The sequence below is a fragment of the Patiria miniata genome, unplaced genomic scaffold (assembly GCF_015706575.1).
Source record: "Patiria miniata isolate m_02_andy unplaced genomic scaffold, ASM1570657v1 HiC_scaffold_20, whole genome shotgun sequence".
In the NCBI taxonomy this organism is placed as follows: domain Eukaryota; kingdom Metazoa; phylum Echinodermata; class Asteroidea; order Valvatida; family Asterinidae; genus Patiria; species Patiria miniata.
The window spans coordinates 18974925-18990949 of NW_024037059.1; the positions used below are offsets into that span (position 1 = coordinate 18974925).

A 16025-nucleotide genomic window follows, 5' to 3' on the forward strand; every position below is an offset into this window, starting at 1 on the left:
CATATTGAGAGAAGTCAAATAAGACAGATTTAGACTTTCATTTCACTGGACAGATAAAAGCTGGAACACATTACTTTAAAACACGTTTATTTACATGTGAATGATTGAAAAACAGGACTTTGCACACAACTGTAAAACACGTGTACATCATCCCTGTGATGACTTGAACGATCCAGTCATATTTTAACTTCCCCTTTGTAATATCTGATGTCCTGATACATTCACGTGCAGATGAGTGTGTGTTTAAAGGGAATGTACAACATTTGCTTTTGCTGCAATTTTCAGAAATAAATGGATTTGTAGGATTAGTATGTTATAGCAAATATTGTTAAACTGACTTGTTTCATGTTTTGGGCTTGTAGATGCTGGAAAAACCAAGAAAACCTATCATGTTCTTGTAGTCTGGTCCCCTGACCCCACTTAAGATAAAACAAAGCAATTAATACACTTTGGGGAATTGTAAGGTCAGAGAATCAGTCTAGCAGGCTTGTACCCCTTCACAGGTGTGTGATCAATTGCAAAGAAAAGTCAGAATAACTAAATATGAAAAATTAAGAACAGTTTTTGAAAAAAAACCAGTTTTCTCCAACGCTGGTCGGCCGACCAGCGTTGGAAAAATACAGTTTTTCTTGTAAGTGTCAGCACACCAGGAGCCACGATTTTACAGGATGCTTTAGACTGTCAGTCCCTAACATTTCAGTAAGGTATTTCGTGATAATTTGATCGTTTCGTTTTTTGATGTTTGCAAATGTTGTATTTTCCCTTTAATTCAATTAAGATTTGTGGTTGGCTACATGTAGCTACTGGAGTTCTGTCATTGCGAATTATGATTAATGTGCATTAGAATTACCAGGCAGAGTAGCTGCATATAAACACATGGCCTGTGTTAATATGGACATCTGTAAACCATATGTCTTATTTTTGAAAGGGATTTTTGTGTAGTAATTGATTTCTTTAGTGACCCATACACAATGTGTATGGCAGTGCTGTGAAGATAAGTGCCTGGTAGCAGAAGATGGCCTAATGTCAATAAACACATATGTCTGTAAGCAGAGAAATCTCGTCATCAGGATATAAGTGCAGTGTACAACACACTGGACAGAATGCTATTAGTGGAATAACCCTATTAGTGAATGCTATCTACCGTAATTTTCGGAATATAAGCCGCGGCTTATACGTTGATTTTGCCCATGAAAATGTTTACTGCGGCTTATACACAGGGCGGCTTATACGCCGAGCCTTGAAGAATAAAAATGAAATTCACATGTGTATTTAATGTACTGGTATTAGAAGAGATATGTTGCTGAAATGAATTATAAATTAAGAAAGTCATTAACAAACCGAAACCACGTCTCACGTAAAGGTACTGAGCGGTAAAAAAGTACGGTGATGAAAGCTGTCTTCGACACTTGCCACCAGCCGTACGTGATACTGGTACAGTGCAGCAGCGATATGCAGGCATGCTTTCCCAACAGCGGACCACACCATTTTGGTAACAAAGGGGTGTTCTTTCTTGGGAACAATAATTACCAATATTTTCGCTGTTTAAAAAAAAAGAAAAAAGACCACTAAAATTTTTATGGCGTTCGAAACATTTTTTTATTACCTAATTAATCCAGTAGAAATTTTCTGAACCTAGAAATGTTCTTTCCTATGAACTTTTTTTGTTGATTTGCATTCCCATGGGGTCCTAGAACAAATTCAGCTTGGTTGCCCAAATGGTACGTTTGGGCAACTCTGCTAATTTGCATAAATTCAAAATGGCCGCCGGACGCCATCTTGGAAATTTATCTTTTGAACCACTTGTCCTAGAATGATGTATAATATATCCATTAAGGGGTTTTGTGATGTGTAGAATCCATTTCTGGGGTTATTTTTTTAATTCAAGGTCAAGTTCAGGTGATAATGGCCAGTTCAAGGTCGAATTTGACCTCTTGGTGGACAATGAAAAAAAAATCAACTAAAACTTACACTTTAATAGTTAATGATGCCAAAAATAGATAATCAAACAATATCAGCCCCAATTACCCGTAAAAAATGCTGAGAACTCAAATTTGTGTTATTTTTTTCCATTTCAAGGTCAAGGTCAAGGCTAACTGTCACATTTGTTTTAGATGTTTTGGCACATAAAGGACCCTATACATTGGAGTAAATCTTTGCCGGTGAGTGGGGGAAATTCGACAGGCAGGCTGGAGGGGGGGGGGGGGCTGGACACCACATTACACTAGGGGGCGCCCTTCAAAATATAGATGTAACAATATATTAACATGTATACTCACGCTTACGGTACATCAAAACTGCGCATTTTTTAAGCTTTTTTGCTTTTAGTTCAGAAAGATCACAACGGAGGCACGTGGTATTCCAGTCAACAACAAAAACTATGATCTTGGTGATTTCACTCATGCCAAGACAAAACAACAAACTAGTACTACACTGCTTAGGTTTATCTCCAAGCTAATATCAAACAGTGAAGTCACAAAAACATCACTGAGTCTTTCGCAATCCATACAATATCTAATTACCAAAACACGTAACCAAACAACACTTGGGTTGGGTGTCAAACTTCACCACAAGTTTGGTAGCAGATATCTCATTGACATCTTAAATGAACATGGATACACTGTGTCTTATGATGAGGTGCTGCGGCTCCGCAAGTCGGCGGCCAAGTATGTAAGTGACAATTCTGCAACGTTGCATGGAATGATGGGGCTTAGTCGGACAGTCGGACTCGTATTTGGCTGGTATGACAACTTCGACTTGCTGGTGTCAACTCCAAATGGTCGACGTGAGACACACGCCATGGCAACAGAATTTCAGATGCACCCAGCTGGGATTATCGAGACTGGCAGCACTCAGCCTGGTGTCAGTACTCTCATCATTCCTCGCCTCACGACCAAGCAGTCTAAGTCTGTGGGCAATAACAGGGCCATTCCACTTATGCACTATACTGGTCCGAAGAAAGTGAAGCCCCCTGCAGTACCTACTAGCAAGACTGGGATCAGCTATGACGACGTGTGCGCTCAGCAGGCCAGTCTGGTGGCTGCCCAAGAGGAGGACACGCAGTGGCTCAACAGCCTGAGTCAGGGGCAAGATGCTATGGAGTGGAATGGTTTCAACAATCAGCTAACCAGGAGCCAGGGCGTACTCAAACCTGGGACCACCTATATGTTTGGTCCTCTGATTGATGCACCACCCTCTCACCCAGACACTATCCTCACAACGCTCACTTACATGCAGAGGTCACTGGTTGATATGGGGATGGCATATGTTCATGTTTGCATGGACATGCAGTTGTATGCAGTAACCAAACAGGTGTGCTGGTATCAGCCTATGCAGTTCAAAAATGTCATCACCCATCCTAGTGGGATGCATATTATACAGTCGTTCATTAGCTGCATCGCGAAGCTGATGAAAGGTTCTGCGTTGGAAGTGTATGTTGCCGCAGCATATGGGGGGCTGACCGGTATTTTCAATGGGAAGTCTTGGGTGAAAGCCATGCGGTCATTCCGTGGTGTATTAGCAGCACTCTTGAAGCGCTTTCTGTCAACTGGACAAAAGACATTTGAGCAGATAGAGATGTATCTGGAGAGTGCCCGCCTCCATCCCACTGGCAGACACTGGGTGGACAACTTCCTTCTCCCAATGCTCCTAATTCACCAGTTTGAGCGTGCAGAGAGAGAGGGTGACATCTACTCGAAGCATTTGACCATGAAGCGCATGATGAAGTACTTCTTCCTCGCTGGTCATGTGCAGTACGCCCGCTATCTCACGCAGTACCTCCTGGAGATGCGTGCACTCCATGTCGAAGACAAAGTGGACCTTGTCTGTCGGCACCATGATGGATACTGGAACGCTGTCTCTGCTGACCAGTTTGGTGAGCAGACTGCCATCCAGATCGGTAAGGGAGCTCTCAAGGGCATGACCCTTCCTGCTGAGCTAGTTTGTGAGTGGATCGACGCCTTCCCTATCACTGTTCACGTCGCAGACCGTGTGGACTTTATCTACTATGACTATACTCCAGGCCAATCGGCGCAGAAGCAGCACAAGGAGGAGTTGAAGCACCGGCGCATCATTGATGCACGCGATCACATGATCGCCCTCATCTATACAATCCCGTCACTGGCCAACGTGCCTCCGCTGATGTGAATGTGGCGGATTCAATTGTGATTGGAGAAAAGATGGAAAGCAAATACATTGCCAGTCTCCCTGACGGGTTCTACAGTGCAATTAGTAGCCCCATCAAGACGATGCATATTCTCAAGAATCAGGGCAAGGGCAACAAGGCCAAGCCAGTAATAGACCTTGAGAACATTTTTCTCCGGCTATTGCTGATTGGTCAGCGGCGGTAGGTGGAGCTTGAGCCTCTGTTTGCCTACGAACTGTGTGCTGTGCCGTCATCGCTCATTGATGGGCATGGTTGTCTCCGTAAAGCCAGTAAGTCTGGTCTGGTCAAACGCCTCGGCGTGCTTGAAGTCTCGCCATCACCTGCTGATATTGTCATCGTGGATGTTTCACAACTGTTCTACCACATTGTGTGGCCACATGGTGGCACTGCCTCAGATCTGATTGCGTCCATCCATGGTCGTTTAAATCGCTATCCAGATGGTACTGAGAAAATTGTTGTCTTTGATAAGTACCAAGATGTCTCTGCCAAAGATCACGAGAGAATGCGGCGAGCTGGTGAAGTTATCATCGACTATGAACTATCCATCACAAGTCCTCTGCCCAAAAGAGATGTAATCCTGCATAGCAAGAATAACAAGCGGATGCTGGCGAGCATCTTGTGTACCTTCAATCTAGGAGATAAGGCGACAATGGAGACCCAGGACGATGGTGTGTTTGGTCATGATGAGGCGGACGTTACCATGATATCATATGTCCTTCAGGCTGCCAACAGCGACAAGGGTGTGATCCGTGTGCTTAGTGACGACACAGACGTATTTGTTCTGCTGGTCTATTGGGTCTATCGGACGAAAATGCAGTGCAAGGTGCAGATGGAGCGATGGGATGGGACAGTGCTAGATATCAATGCCACCTGCGCCAACCTAGGACCAAAATGTCTGCAGCTGCTAGGCATGCATGCCCTCAGCGGTTGTGACACAACATCATACCCCTATGGCAAAGGCAAGATCGGTGCACTAAAGACCTTGCTCGCTGGGGACTTCCAAGGTTTGGCTGATGTACTGGGTAAGAAAGGAATCGAACGGGCAGATTTGATGGAGGCAGCAGAACCCTTCTTCATTGCTCTGTATGGTCAGCCGCCAGAGACACCTATGGAGTCTGCTCGCTTCTCACTTTTCACCAAGAAGAAGAAAACTCCCAAAGTCATGGCCCTTCCTCCAACATCTGCCAACCTGTTGCAGCACGTGCTGCGGGCTCACCTGCAGGTCATGTTGTGGAAAGCAGCAGGACACCAAGCCCCACCAGACGAGTCAGCTGATATCACTCACTTTGGGTGGGAGATGCGGGATGGCATTCCCGCTCCTGCCATTGCTCAGGGTGATCCAGCTCCACCAGAGTTAATTGATGTGATTCAGTGTCAGTGCAAGGCACAGGGCAAGAAGTGCAGCACCAAGGCTTGTGGTTGTCAAAGAGAGCATCTTTCGTGCACATCATACTGTAACTGCTCTGGAAAAGAGGGCTGCTGCAATCCGTACACTAGGAAAGGAGATGCTCAGGCTGGAGTCGAGGGACGTGTGGAGACTCGAGAGATCGAGGATGATGAGGGGGAGGATGTTGAGGGAGAGGATTCCGAGGATGGTGTGGAGCAGGACAGTGAAGACCATGAGGATGTTGAGGGCAGTCTTGTTGATCCTGATTACTTAGATGATGAATGGGAGTAAAGGATAAAGATTATAGGCGATACCAGATATATTTTTGCAGCATAGCATGTATATAACCACATGTATATAACTACCTTTTTATTTATTAAGAACAATCCTTATAACATGATCCTGACAATGACAAATAATGTGACATATGTGCATGGATACCAATAAATGAGATTGAAAGGTACGTGTAAGTCGAAGTTTTCATTCATTGTCCACCAAGAGGTCAAATTTGACCTTGACCTGACCATTAGCACCTGAATTTGACCTCGAATCTTAAAAATAACCCCAGAAATGGATTCTACATACCACAAAACCTCTTAAAAGAGATATTATACATCATTCTAGGACAAGTGGTTCAAGAGTTAAATTTTCAAGATGGCGTCTGGCGGCCATTTTGGATTTATGCAAATTACCAGAGTTGCCCAAACGTGATATTTGGGCAACCAAGCTGAATTTGTTCTAGGACCCCTTGGGAGTATAAATCAACAAAAAAAGTTCATAGGAAAGAACATTTCTAGGTTGGGTCATTGCGTCTATAGGAATGCCAACTGGACTAAATCAGTTGTTCAACGTCACAATATATTTTGTTTTCTTGAAATGTATTCAAGAAACGATGTAAAACTCAAAAGAGGGACTAAATCACCCCTTACAAAATTAATGGAATCGTCTATTGAAATGTCCGCTTCGTTTTGACTATTTCCGAAGAAAGTTACGATCGAAACTTGAATTTTTCTCGCAACTAATCGCAACAATTTGATAAGTTTTGAGGTAAAAACGGACCTGTTTATTCTTAGGACAAAACAAATCAGCATCTGTTGCCACAAAGCAAGATTTGTAGCGCTCCAGTCAGACAACACACGGTGGGTTGCATACTCTCTCACGTGCTGTGGGAAAATGTTGTCATTCACCGGGCGTGCGTGGCGCAGGCTTTGACGGGGCAGCCGGCAGCAGTTCCCGGTGTTTATTTCTCATCAATTCCCATATTTGTTTGTAAAAGTTTCGATTGTAAATGATTTGATATAACTTTTGTGGTCCTTTTAATAGCTTCTGTAGTGTAAATGGAACTGGTTCAGAGCATTTTGACTAGAATTTGGAGGCATTACAAAATTGAAACCGCAGCGGTCGGTGCGGCTTATACGCCGGTGCGGCTTATACGCCGACTTCAAATCTTAATTTGCAGATTTTTGCGTGCTGCGGCTTATACGCCGCGCGGCTTATATTCCGAAAATTACGGTAGATGTGGGTGGTGCATTCTGAATAGACTGATTGGCTTGTCATTTTCTTTGCACTTTCACGTGCTCTGAATTTTTTTGTCCAGGCCGTGGATCATTAAATTCTGTACAGAAGGTGTTAACATGGTGCATTATGAATCCAACACTCAAGACCCCGGGCCATTTGCTGTCGGCAATTTCTTTTTGTCCATCTGAAAGCCTTACATTTTAGACAGTCTACCAAAGAATAGACGACTGTTGCAATAGCACAGTCTAACCATGGAGTAATAAGATCGTTCTTATTCCTCCATGGTCTAACCATGGTCTAACCATGCTGTTAAAGGTAAACATTTGCACACATTCCAAAAGGAAACTGTCAAAATATCACGAAATGTCCTACTTGATTGTAAGGATCGAGCATCTGTGAAATCATTGTACCCAGAATGCTGTCATTTAAAACGAATTTGACAGGTTAGTTTTTAAATAACCTGCTTCAGATTAATTGTATTGTTGGTCCTTCAATCGAGAAAAACATGGGTTTTTTTTTTGGCAAATGATGTCCATTACCTTTTAGCATACAGTCAGTCTAAAAAAAAAAAGTTGCGGGCGCTTGGCTCACTTTAATTGGTTTTTGTTTAGTTGTCAATATCTTTTGTCATTGTCGAAACCTTGAAGAGGATTGTTAGTTTTTGAAATGGAATCATTAACTGAATTACATGTACAATAAACAGCTTGTGAAGAAAACTATTGGGGCAAATAATGAATGACATAGGCCCTACATTTTAATAAAATAATTTAATATTACAAGTCCATGAAAAGTACCCCTTCAACGGCCAGAAAAGGAGAGTTGGGGGAGACCTAGACTGGTTCCCAGTCCATCCACTATATATCAAATGATCCAAAGTTATTGGGGGCGGGGATTAGTCTGGAAGACCATCGCAAATTAAATTTGAACGTATTTGCGCGCCGCCGACGCCTGACGCTCACGCGAAGACGTTGTGGCTTAACTTTGTGCACAGTTACGCACATGCAGTATCCTGTCCAAGGGGCTCTCAAAAGTGGTAAAAACACGCCCTCTTTTGTTGGTGCATGGAGCCCATTGACAAGCATTGGAACCAGTCATTTTACAAGAACTATTTCTGACACACATGTAATTTTGTTGCTTTGAGTTTATAAATAAGGCTATGTCCGAACTACATGGCTATGGCTGTAAAATACATACACGCCTATGAAAGCCACTGCAGCCACTTCTTATAGACCCGTGTGTTATCTCCAGCCATAGTCAAGTAATTGGGGCACAGTCTAAGGTTCAAATAATTTCTATTAAAATTGCATAGCTCATCCAAACCTCATTTATTTTATCGTGCTCGTTTATTTTCTGATCTATAGGTCTGAGAGCGGCCATGGAGGCTGGGCCTGCCAGAATAAACGACCTGACCATTATCCAAACCGGCCAGGTATTTGACATTTCCTCCTGTTTAAAGTCCAATTATTACAACCTGAAATTTTGCACAGAAAATCACCAGATTCCTCTGCGAAACCACTCGGCTGTAATTTCCAAATCAAGATTGACTGGCCCCAGTGACTCCTGATAGATTTTGCGCCAGGGAGAAGTCAATTCTATTATTCGCCTCAGCCCTGCACTGCCATAATTGTATTAGTACGGTATTCTAGGTTCTGCCTGAAAGCTTGTGATAAAAAAGCAAGTTTGAGATTCTTTTCTCATATGTATGCTTTTGCACAGCACTGAGTGCAAATATAATAACCTTGGTGAGGCCAGAACCAATATTTAAATTCGCCCATTGGCTGACCGAAATGGACATTTCTAAGCACACTGCCTCATTTGTAGAAGTGCTTAAGTCAGACCTTTTTGCCACAGTGTCAATATGTGTTTGTGTGCTGTGCTGCAGGCCAGCCTACGTACGTGCCTTGCTTGTATGCGTACCATTTAGCCTACATTGTATTGATCTTGAAACTGACTGCTCTAAGGTGTAAGTGTAATCTATGTGGTGCCGTTGGACACATGCATTTATTATTCATTACAAACTGGCTGTGAGCATCGAGGGTGTCATGTAAAAGGAACGTGCAGTTTTTGCAGTGCTGGATTTAATGTTGCCAACTGAATACATTGTGTAGGAAAACAAACCAGCAGTAGAAATAAAAATTGAAGGTTTCTGGCCGTTACTTTAAGATTTTTTTTCTAGCCCACTGTACTGTTTGGCTACACACGACACGATCCCACCTGAAATGTCACTGGCCCACTTTAGATTCTTTTAGAAATATAAAAAATATTTTATAAGAAGCTACATGGTAAACAGTCTGAAAATAATATCAGATGCTAAATTTGCAAACAATCAAAAATAACATACATATACTTAAAAGACTTTTTAGGATCGGCTTGAATTTTCCCAAATTATTTCAACTGACTGTTGGTGACTAGCCTGTGTTAAAAGTATAGCAGGGGAAGTGAATGGACATTTTGACTGTCTGTGACTGTTTAAACAGCAGGAGGGTTGATTAATTCAATGCACCATTGACAGCAGTAATCTTTGTCATTTGTCAGTCAAGATTTTCTGATATAGCGATTCCGTAGGCAACTGCATTTTGCAATTTGTCTGCTTCATATTAGTTTTCCTCTCGCCTGATATTTTATTTTTGTGGATTTTCTGGATTACTGTAAACAGTCAGGCTAGATACAACCCCCATTTAAATGCAAAACAATTTAATCCCAGCATGTATAATGCAACATATGTTACAAATTAAATATGTAGAAAGACTAATCTTTTATTATTTGCACAACCAGAGGGAAGCTCATGAAAAATATTCTATACCTGCTTTTAAAAGCAAATTTGATAATTTATTAAAATTGGCGTAGATCACTCTGATCTTCAAGACAAAATGCACAAATAACGTCTTCTGTTTTTGATGTTGTTTTTAGGGGCTGGTCCGCTACCTGGAGTCAGTTAACCCAGAGTGCAAGTCACAAGGTGTTATCATCGGCTATGATGCCAGGCATTGCAGCAGAAGGTACAATATATTTGGGGGGTGTTTTGGTTTTAGGGTTTTTTTTGGTGGTTTTAACAGTTTCTTCTTCAAATTTATTTTAGTAAAATATGTAGACTGATTCTTGGTGTGATGAAGAAAGTGTTTCCTTCTTTGTCTTTCCTTCTTTACTTTTTATGTTCCGTTTAAATAATGTCATTTGAACAAAAAAAATAACCATTTTTACATTTTTTTGTGTGGGTATTATATAATAATAACAATGAATATTTATTCATTTCTACAGCAGCGTAAATTGAAATATATTCAAATGCACTGAACATTAAAAGACCAAACTATACTTAACCCTAACTCCCTAGCGTCTTTTACTAGGAACTGGACCAATTCCATCAAAATCCATCAATCACTGTGCATCCAATACAAAACTGTACATGACATAATGGAATCCACCACTGACGCACTGGTTGACATTCATGGACTTGCTACACATGGCTTTTATCACAATAGCAGCACAGGAAGCTAGGCAAAATCAATCGGATACCCCTAGCCCTGCTTCAGGCCATTAGGCCCAAGTCCATCATATTCCATCAATATTTAGTCACGCCAGGCCTTCTGGACCAAGTCCCCCAAAATCCACCAAAATGGGGGGATGGATATTGATGGAGTTGGGTCGGTTAGGGTTAAAGCACAAACTATACTGTGGTATTTTTGGAGATTCGGGAAAAATCCATGACAAGAAACGCCCACGGAGTTAAGGTAAAACAAAGAACCCCCCTGGGAATCTCCACGATGTAATGACTAACTCTGTGTGCCACTCTCTCCTTAGATATGCTGATCTGACCGCAGCCATAATGCTGCAGGCTGGACTGCCGGTCTTCCTGTTCTCAAAGATAGTCCCCACACCGTTTGTTGTGAGTTCATAACATCTGTATTCTCTTTGTTTGTCTTTTTGATAGATTTACCATAACATTTCAATAGAATATATGAGAACATATTGAGCGAAAACAGGTGACCACTTCGGCTGAGCACATTTACTAAGCAATTATATCTACTTAGCAGCCTCATTTAATTGTCCCCATCCAGTTTTTTTGTCAATGCAGTTTGATTAAATGCTCAAACAAAAACATGATTGTTTTCAGGCATTTAATAATAATAATCATCACCATTTAAAGGGAATATACAACATTTGCAAACTTCAAAAACAACACTACCAAATTATTATGAAATGCCTTACTGGACTATTAGGGAATGACAGTCTAAAGCATCATGTAAAATCATGGCACCTGGCGTGCTGTCATTTTCAAGAAAAGTGGTATTTTTGTATCATTTTCCAAGCTGGTCAGCGTTGGAATTTTTTTTTTTCTCCAAATGCTGCCCCCAGTTTACCATATTTAGTTTGTCCGCTTGTTCCCAATCGATTACACACCTATGAACAGGTACAAGCCAGCTGGACTGGTTCCCTGACCTTACAATTCCCTGACGTCTATAAATTGCTCTGTTTCATCTTAAGTGGGGTCAGGGAACCAGACTACAGGAACATAGTTGTTTTTCTTGGTTTTTCCAGCATCTGCGAACACAAAACTTCAAACAAGTCAGTGTAACAATATTTGCTATAAAATACTAACCCCCCCAAATCCATTCATTTCTGAAAATGACAGCAAAAGCAAATGTTCTATATTCCCTTTCAAACGCTCTTACTAGTAAACTAAATCACAGTGCTTATAAATAATCAACAAGCAAAGTTAATAAATAAATAAAATAATCGATAAACCCAAGTGCAGCTGACAAATAAATTGATTACAGGTGGAACAGATGGGTTGGATCATTTTCCTGAATTTTCGAGCGAATTGGTATTTTGAGTGGAAAAGGGCAGACTGTTCCACTCCTTCGCTGCAGTGACTGTGAAGGTTCTGTCACCAGCTTTGTTGTGGGTACCGGTACATGGGGAAGTCAGACGGAGAGGATTAGCACTAGAACGGAGGTTATATTTTCGAGAAAAAAATATCTACGGCATGTCAGTAAACTGCCACTACTTATGACTTTTATTTTGTTTAATAACGGTTTCGCTTGTGTTCCTTGCCAGGCTTACGCGATCAAGAAATTGGGAGCAGCTGCAGGGGTGATGGTCACACCCTCCCACAATCCTAGAGGTGATAACGGCTATAAAGTCTACTGGGGGAACGGTGCCCAGGTAAGAATAGTGCCCAAGTAAGAATAGTGCCCAGGTAGGCATTGCCCCAACGTCCAGTGTCCCGAAAGCCCTAAGCCTTTTTAATTATTTAATGTGTCAGAATTTTAAACTACTATAGATCAATCGTTGCAAAATTGTTCCTAGGCCATTTGTTTTATTGAGCGGTTAACCTTGCAGTTTGTACTGAAATTCAAGCACATCATTGATGAATCTAATTTTACAAATATCCAGGAATTGGCCAATACAGTAAATAGATTACATTGTCGAAACTTTCCAACCCCCTCCCTCTTTCTTGTTTAGTGATATCAATTGTTTTAAGCTTCCCAGCTTTTCCTGCTTGTTTGATAATAGAAGTAAACATTATTGGACCAAGCAATAAACAAGTGTATCAGCTGTCATATTGCATCCTGGTATGCATAATGTACATAAACACAGACCTGGGCATTGTGCAGCGTGTGATGTGTAATGTGTTTAATGTTATGAATGGGACGCTCAGAACGACCACATAAAATGACATTTATCTTTAGTCAGTACATGTATCAGTGCCAGTGAATTCAATTAAACGGTCATTCAAGACATTTGGAATGATTAAGGGAAGTTTTGCATCCACATGGCTGGTGCATAATAAATAATGACTTGTTAATAAAAGGCTCCAGGATGTGCTTTTTTACATCATTGTGTGCCGTTTATTACAAAGGAATCTAATTTGCTGAAATGTTCAGCTGAATTAGGTACTGTATTAATTGAATACGAATGACTGATGGACGACCAGCTGAAAACTGGGTCGATATAAATGGTGCTAATAAACAATATGTAAAAAAAAAAATTAGAAGGCACGCATCTTTCGTATTTGTCTAGTCTTTCTAACACTTAAGCAAGAATAGAGATTTTCTAATATTTCACTATTTTGAGGCAAATTTATTATTAACTGCCTATGGGTCATTCTATAAACTTGGAGTCCCCTTTTCCCTGTCCCTGTTACATCTGACATCCAACAAATCAAATAATCATTTGAAGTCATTCTTAAAGATATAGTCCATCATTTGTAATTTGTGCATTTTGTTCGTTTGAAGCAACAAAAGGGTTCAAATCTAATGAAGGATACTGAACAACTAACCTGATGAAGTTTCAGTTCAGCTTCAGCTGTATATTCCGAGAGAAACAGCATTTTAGGATCTCAATTTCAAATCAAAAGTTGCTGAATCATGTTTTGAATTGTTTTGAATTGCAGCTATACGTGATGTCGCGCACTGATCCGACAAATTATAGCAACCGCGCGCGCCTGTGCGCCGTGCCAATGCTTGCGCGCGCTGCGCCGAATAACAAAACAAACTACTAATTTAAATTTTCCTACGGTGTGTCTTAAGACGCTTGCCAGAAAAATTAATTTTACAGGGAGTTTAGTCCTCTTACTATCTTTCAACCAAGTATGTTTTTCAACAATAATACGCCAGTTACTTTTTTGGATGGCTGCAAATGATGGACTATAGCTTTAATGATACTTGAATGGCAAATTACATAAGTACCAAGGTAACCGGGACAGAAAAAATGTCGCACTTTGGACCCTAAATTTCTAGAATGACCCACATGTCTTCATACAATCGACAAAGCTTGTTGGCAAAACATTTGCACACTCGGTGTTATTTCTATTAAAAAAAATATATATATGCCATTAGAATTAAATCAATGTTGTATTCAATTTGTCATCAGATCATTCCTCCGCATGACTCGGGAATCGCCAAACAGATCAAGGCTAATCTAGAACCGTGGCAGACATCGTGGGATACGTCCATCGTGGAGACCAGCCCCATGAAGAAGGATCCGCTGGATGAGATTATGCAGGTCTATCTGGAAGACATGCAGAATAAGATATATGACAGGTACTGAGGACTCTGACTGTGAAAGAACAGGGCCTAATATCATTGCTCTGAATACCATAAAGGCCTATTTACACATATGCAACGACTTTGTTGCGCGGCATTGTCACAGATGCGCTTGTGTCCACAAACACTTAGACGTGTCTCATATTTTGTTCGTCCATCTTTGATAAACAAGTAGTTCAGCGAAATACGTTCAACGTTTTGTGTCGCAAATTGAAATTACTTCACTCTCCTGAAGACGGTCAGGGCATAATGACCAGAACGTCGAGTTTATACCTCTGGTTCTTTTCAAAACCATTCTCTGAGATTATTCGCACATGGTGTTTCCGCAAACCTTTCATTATTTAGTATCTCCACCATGCAAAGCCTCAAATCTTACTTCAAATTTGATTTTTTGTTTAATTGCACAATAAGTGGCACAACGTTGTCGCGTTAATGTGAACACGCTTACTTATTTATATATATTTATAAAAACGTGACAAAGTCACGTGTGTATAAATAGGCCTTAAAAGCGAAGTTATTTTGTAAACTAAAGAAGAAAGTTCTGTCAGTTCAATAAGCATATTTAGCAGGTTAAATGCCCCATATCTATGGTTTCTGTGCTTGCAGCTGTAACACAGTATGTTGATGCTTAGTGGCTTGTGATCATTAGTGCAGATTTCCATGCATAGTAGAGCCATGAAATTGGGCCAAGATACCAGAAGGCTTTTCCTTTACCTTTGCGTTTCCCTGACTGCACAGCAGGTGGCAGAGCTGCCTTCAGTAAACTGCTAATCAGGGAATATTTGCTCCAAAGTAAAAAAAACCCAGGTTATCAGCCAAAATGTTCACAAAATGCCCAAGTGCTGCTTCTTCGCTTAGCACTTCAATCAGCTAAGCAGTATCTTCTGCTTAGAAGCTCTGTTAGTAGAAGCTCTGTTAGTAAAAGCCTGTACTGATTTTAACAGTAGAGACAAGCTAATCTTATTCACATTTTAGCGTTCAATTCTAGCAAGTGATCTTTATAAGACTTGATCTACCCTTATTACCCTACAGTCCTATTGACTCTTCACTCCGACCATTTCCATCACTGGATAGGGTTTTTCTTTAAATCAGTCAGTACATCTTTTATTGATACTCCAACAAAATCATGGTCATTTATTATTCCGATGCTGGACTAGACCTCTTTGTGACTTCCAGCAAAGGTCATTTGGATGTTGCCATGACAACCAGTACCTTTCAACTGGAATTCTTTTTTGAGCACAATAGAGCACTGACGTGTGTTCCGTGCTTTTGTTGTCTTTGCAACTGCGATTCAAAAGGAGTGAGATTTGACAATTGACATGTAGACTAGGCCAAGGTCTGTCTTGCATGCATACTCTCTACAGTGCTTTGATCATGAATCTTTGTAATTACTAGTCTTCTCATGTCTCCCAGGAATGCCGAGATCGTGACTTCAATTTGAGCACGTCCGGCTTGTTATTAATTGAAGCCATAGTATCCACACTCTTGTGAAGGAAAAAATAATGAATTTATCCCAGGAAATCAATTATTAAAGATAATTGTATTCTTGAATGCAGAAACACTTACTACAGGCTGTATTTTACTTGGTCATTCAAAAAAATCACCTTCATGCCAGGTGTAGTTGTGACGTATTTATGATAATACAAAAGTTGTTCTTTTTTAAATAAAAATTACATATGTGGTATGTAATTTTTCATTTGGATCCCGTACATTTGAGGACAGTGTCGATAGGCATTCTAATGATGCACCCTAGGGAACCTAGTTGGTTAGCTGTATTTACAATGCGACAAAACTCAACATGGCACATAAAACCAATTTTATTGCAAATCAAGTTTAAATCAACCAAACAAGGTTAGCTTTTGGTTCAGTTTACTCTACAAAAACAAACAAAAAACAAAACCAAAAATGC

The 16025-nt window shown here is 40.8% G+C and overlaps 1 protein-coding gene across 1 annotated transcript in view; it reads left to right on the top strand.

The window, feature by feature from the left end:
- The window catches only part of LOC119727743 (glucose 1,6-bisphosphate synthase-like), a 32046-nt gene that overhangs the window by 7775 nt on the left and 8246 nt on the right, over window positions 1–16025 (top strand). The window contains exons 3-7 of the mRNA XM_038199782.1: window positions 8432–8499; window positions 9981–10069; window positions 10869–10953; window positions 12126–12233; window positions 13944–14113. Of these exons, the coding sequence (XP_038055710.1) occupies window positions 8432–8499; window positions 9981–10069; window positions 10869–10953; window positions 12126–12233; window positions 13944–14113 (520 nt within the window). The remainder of the gene's footprint in view (window positions 1–8431; window positions 8500–9980; window positions 10070–10868; window positions 10954–12125; window positions 12234–13943; window positions 14114–16025) is intronic.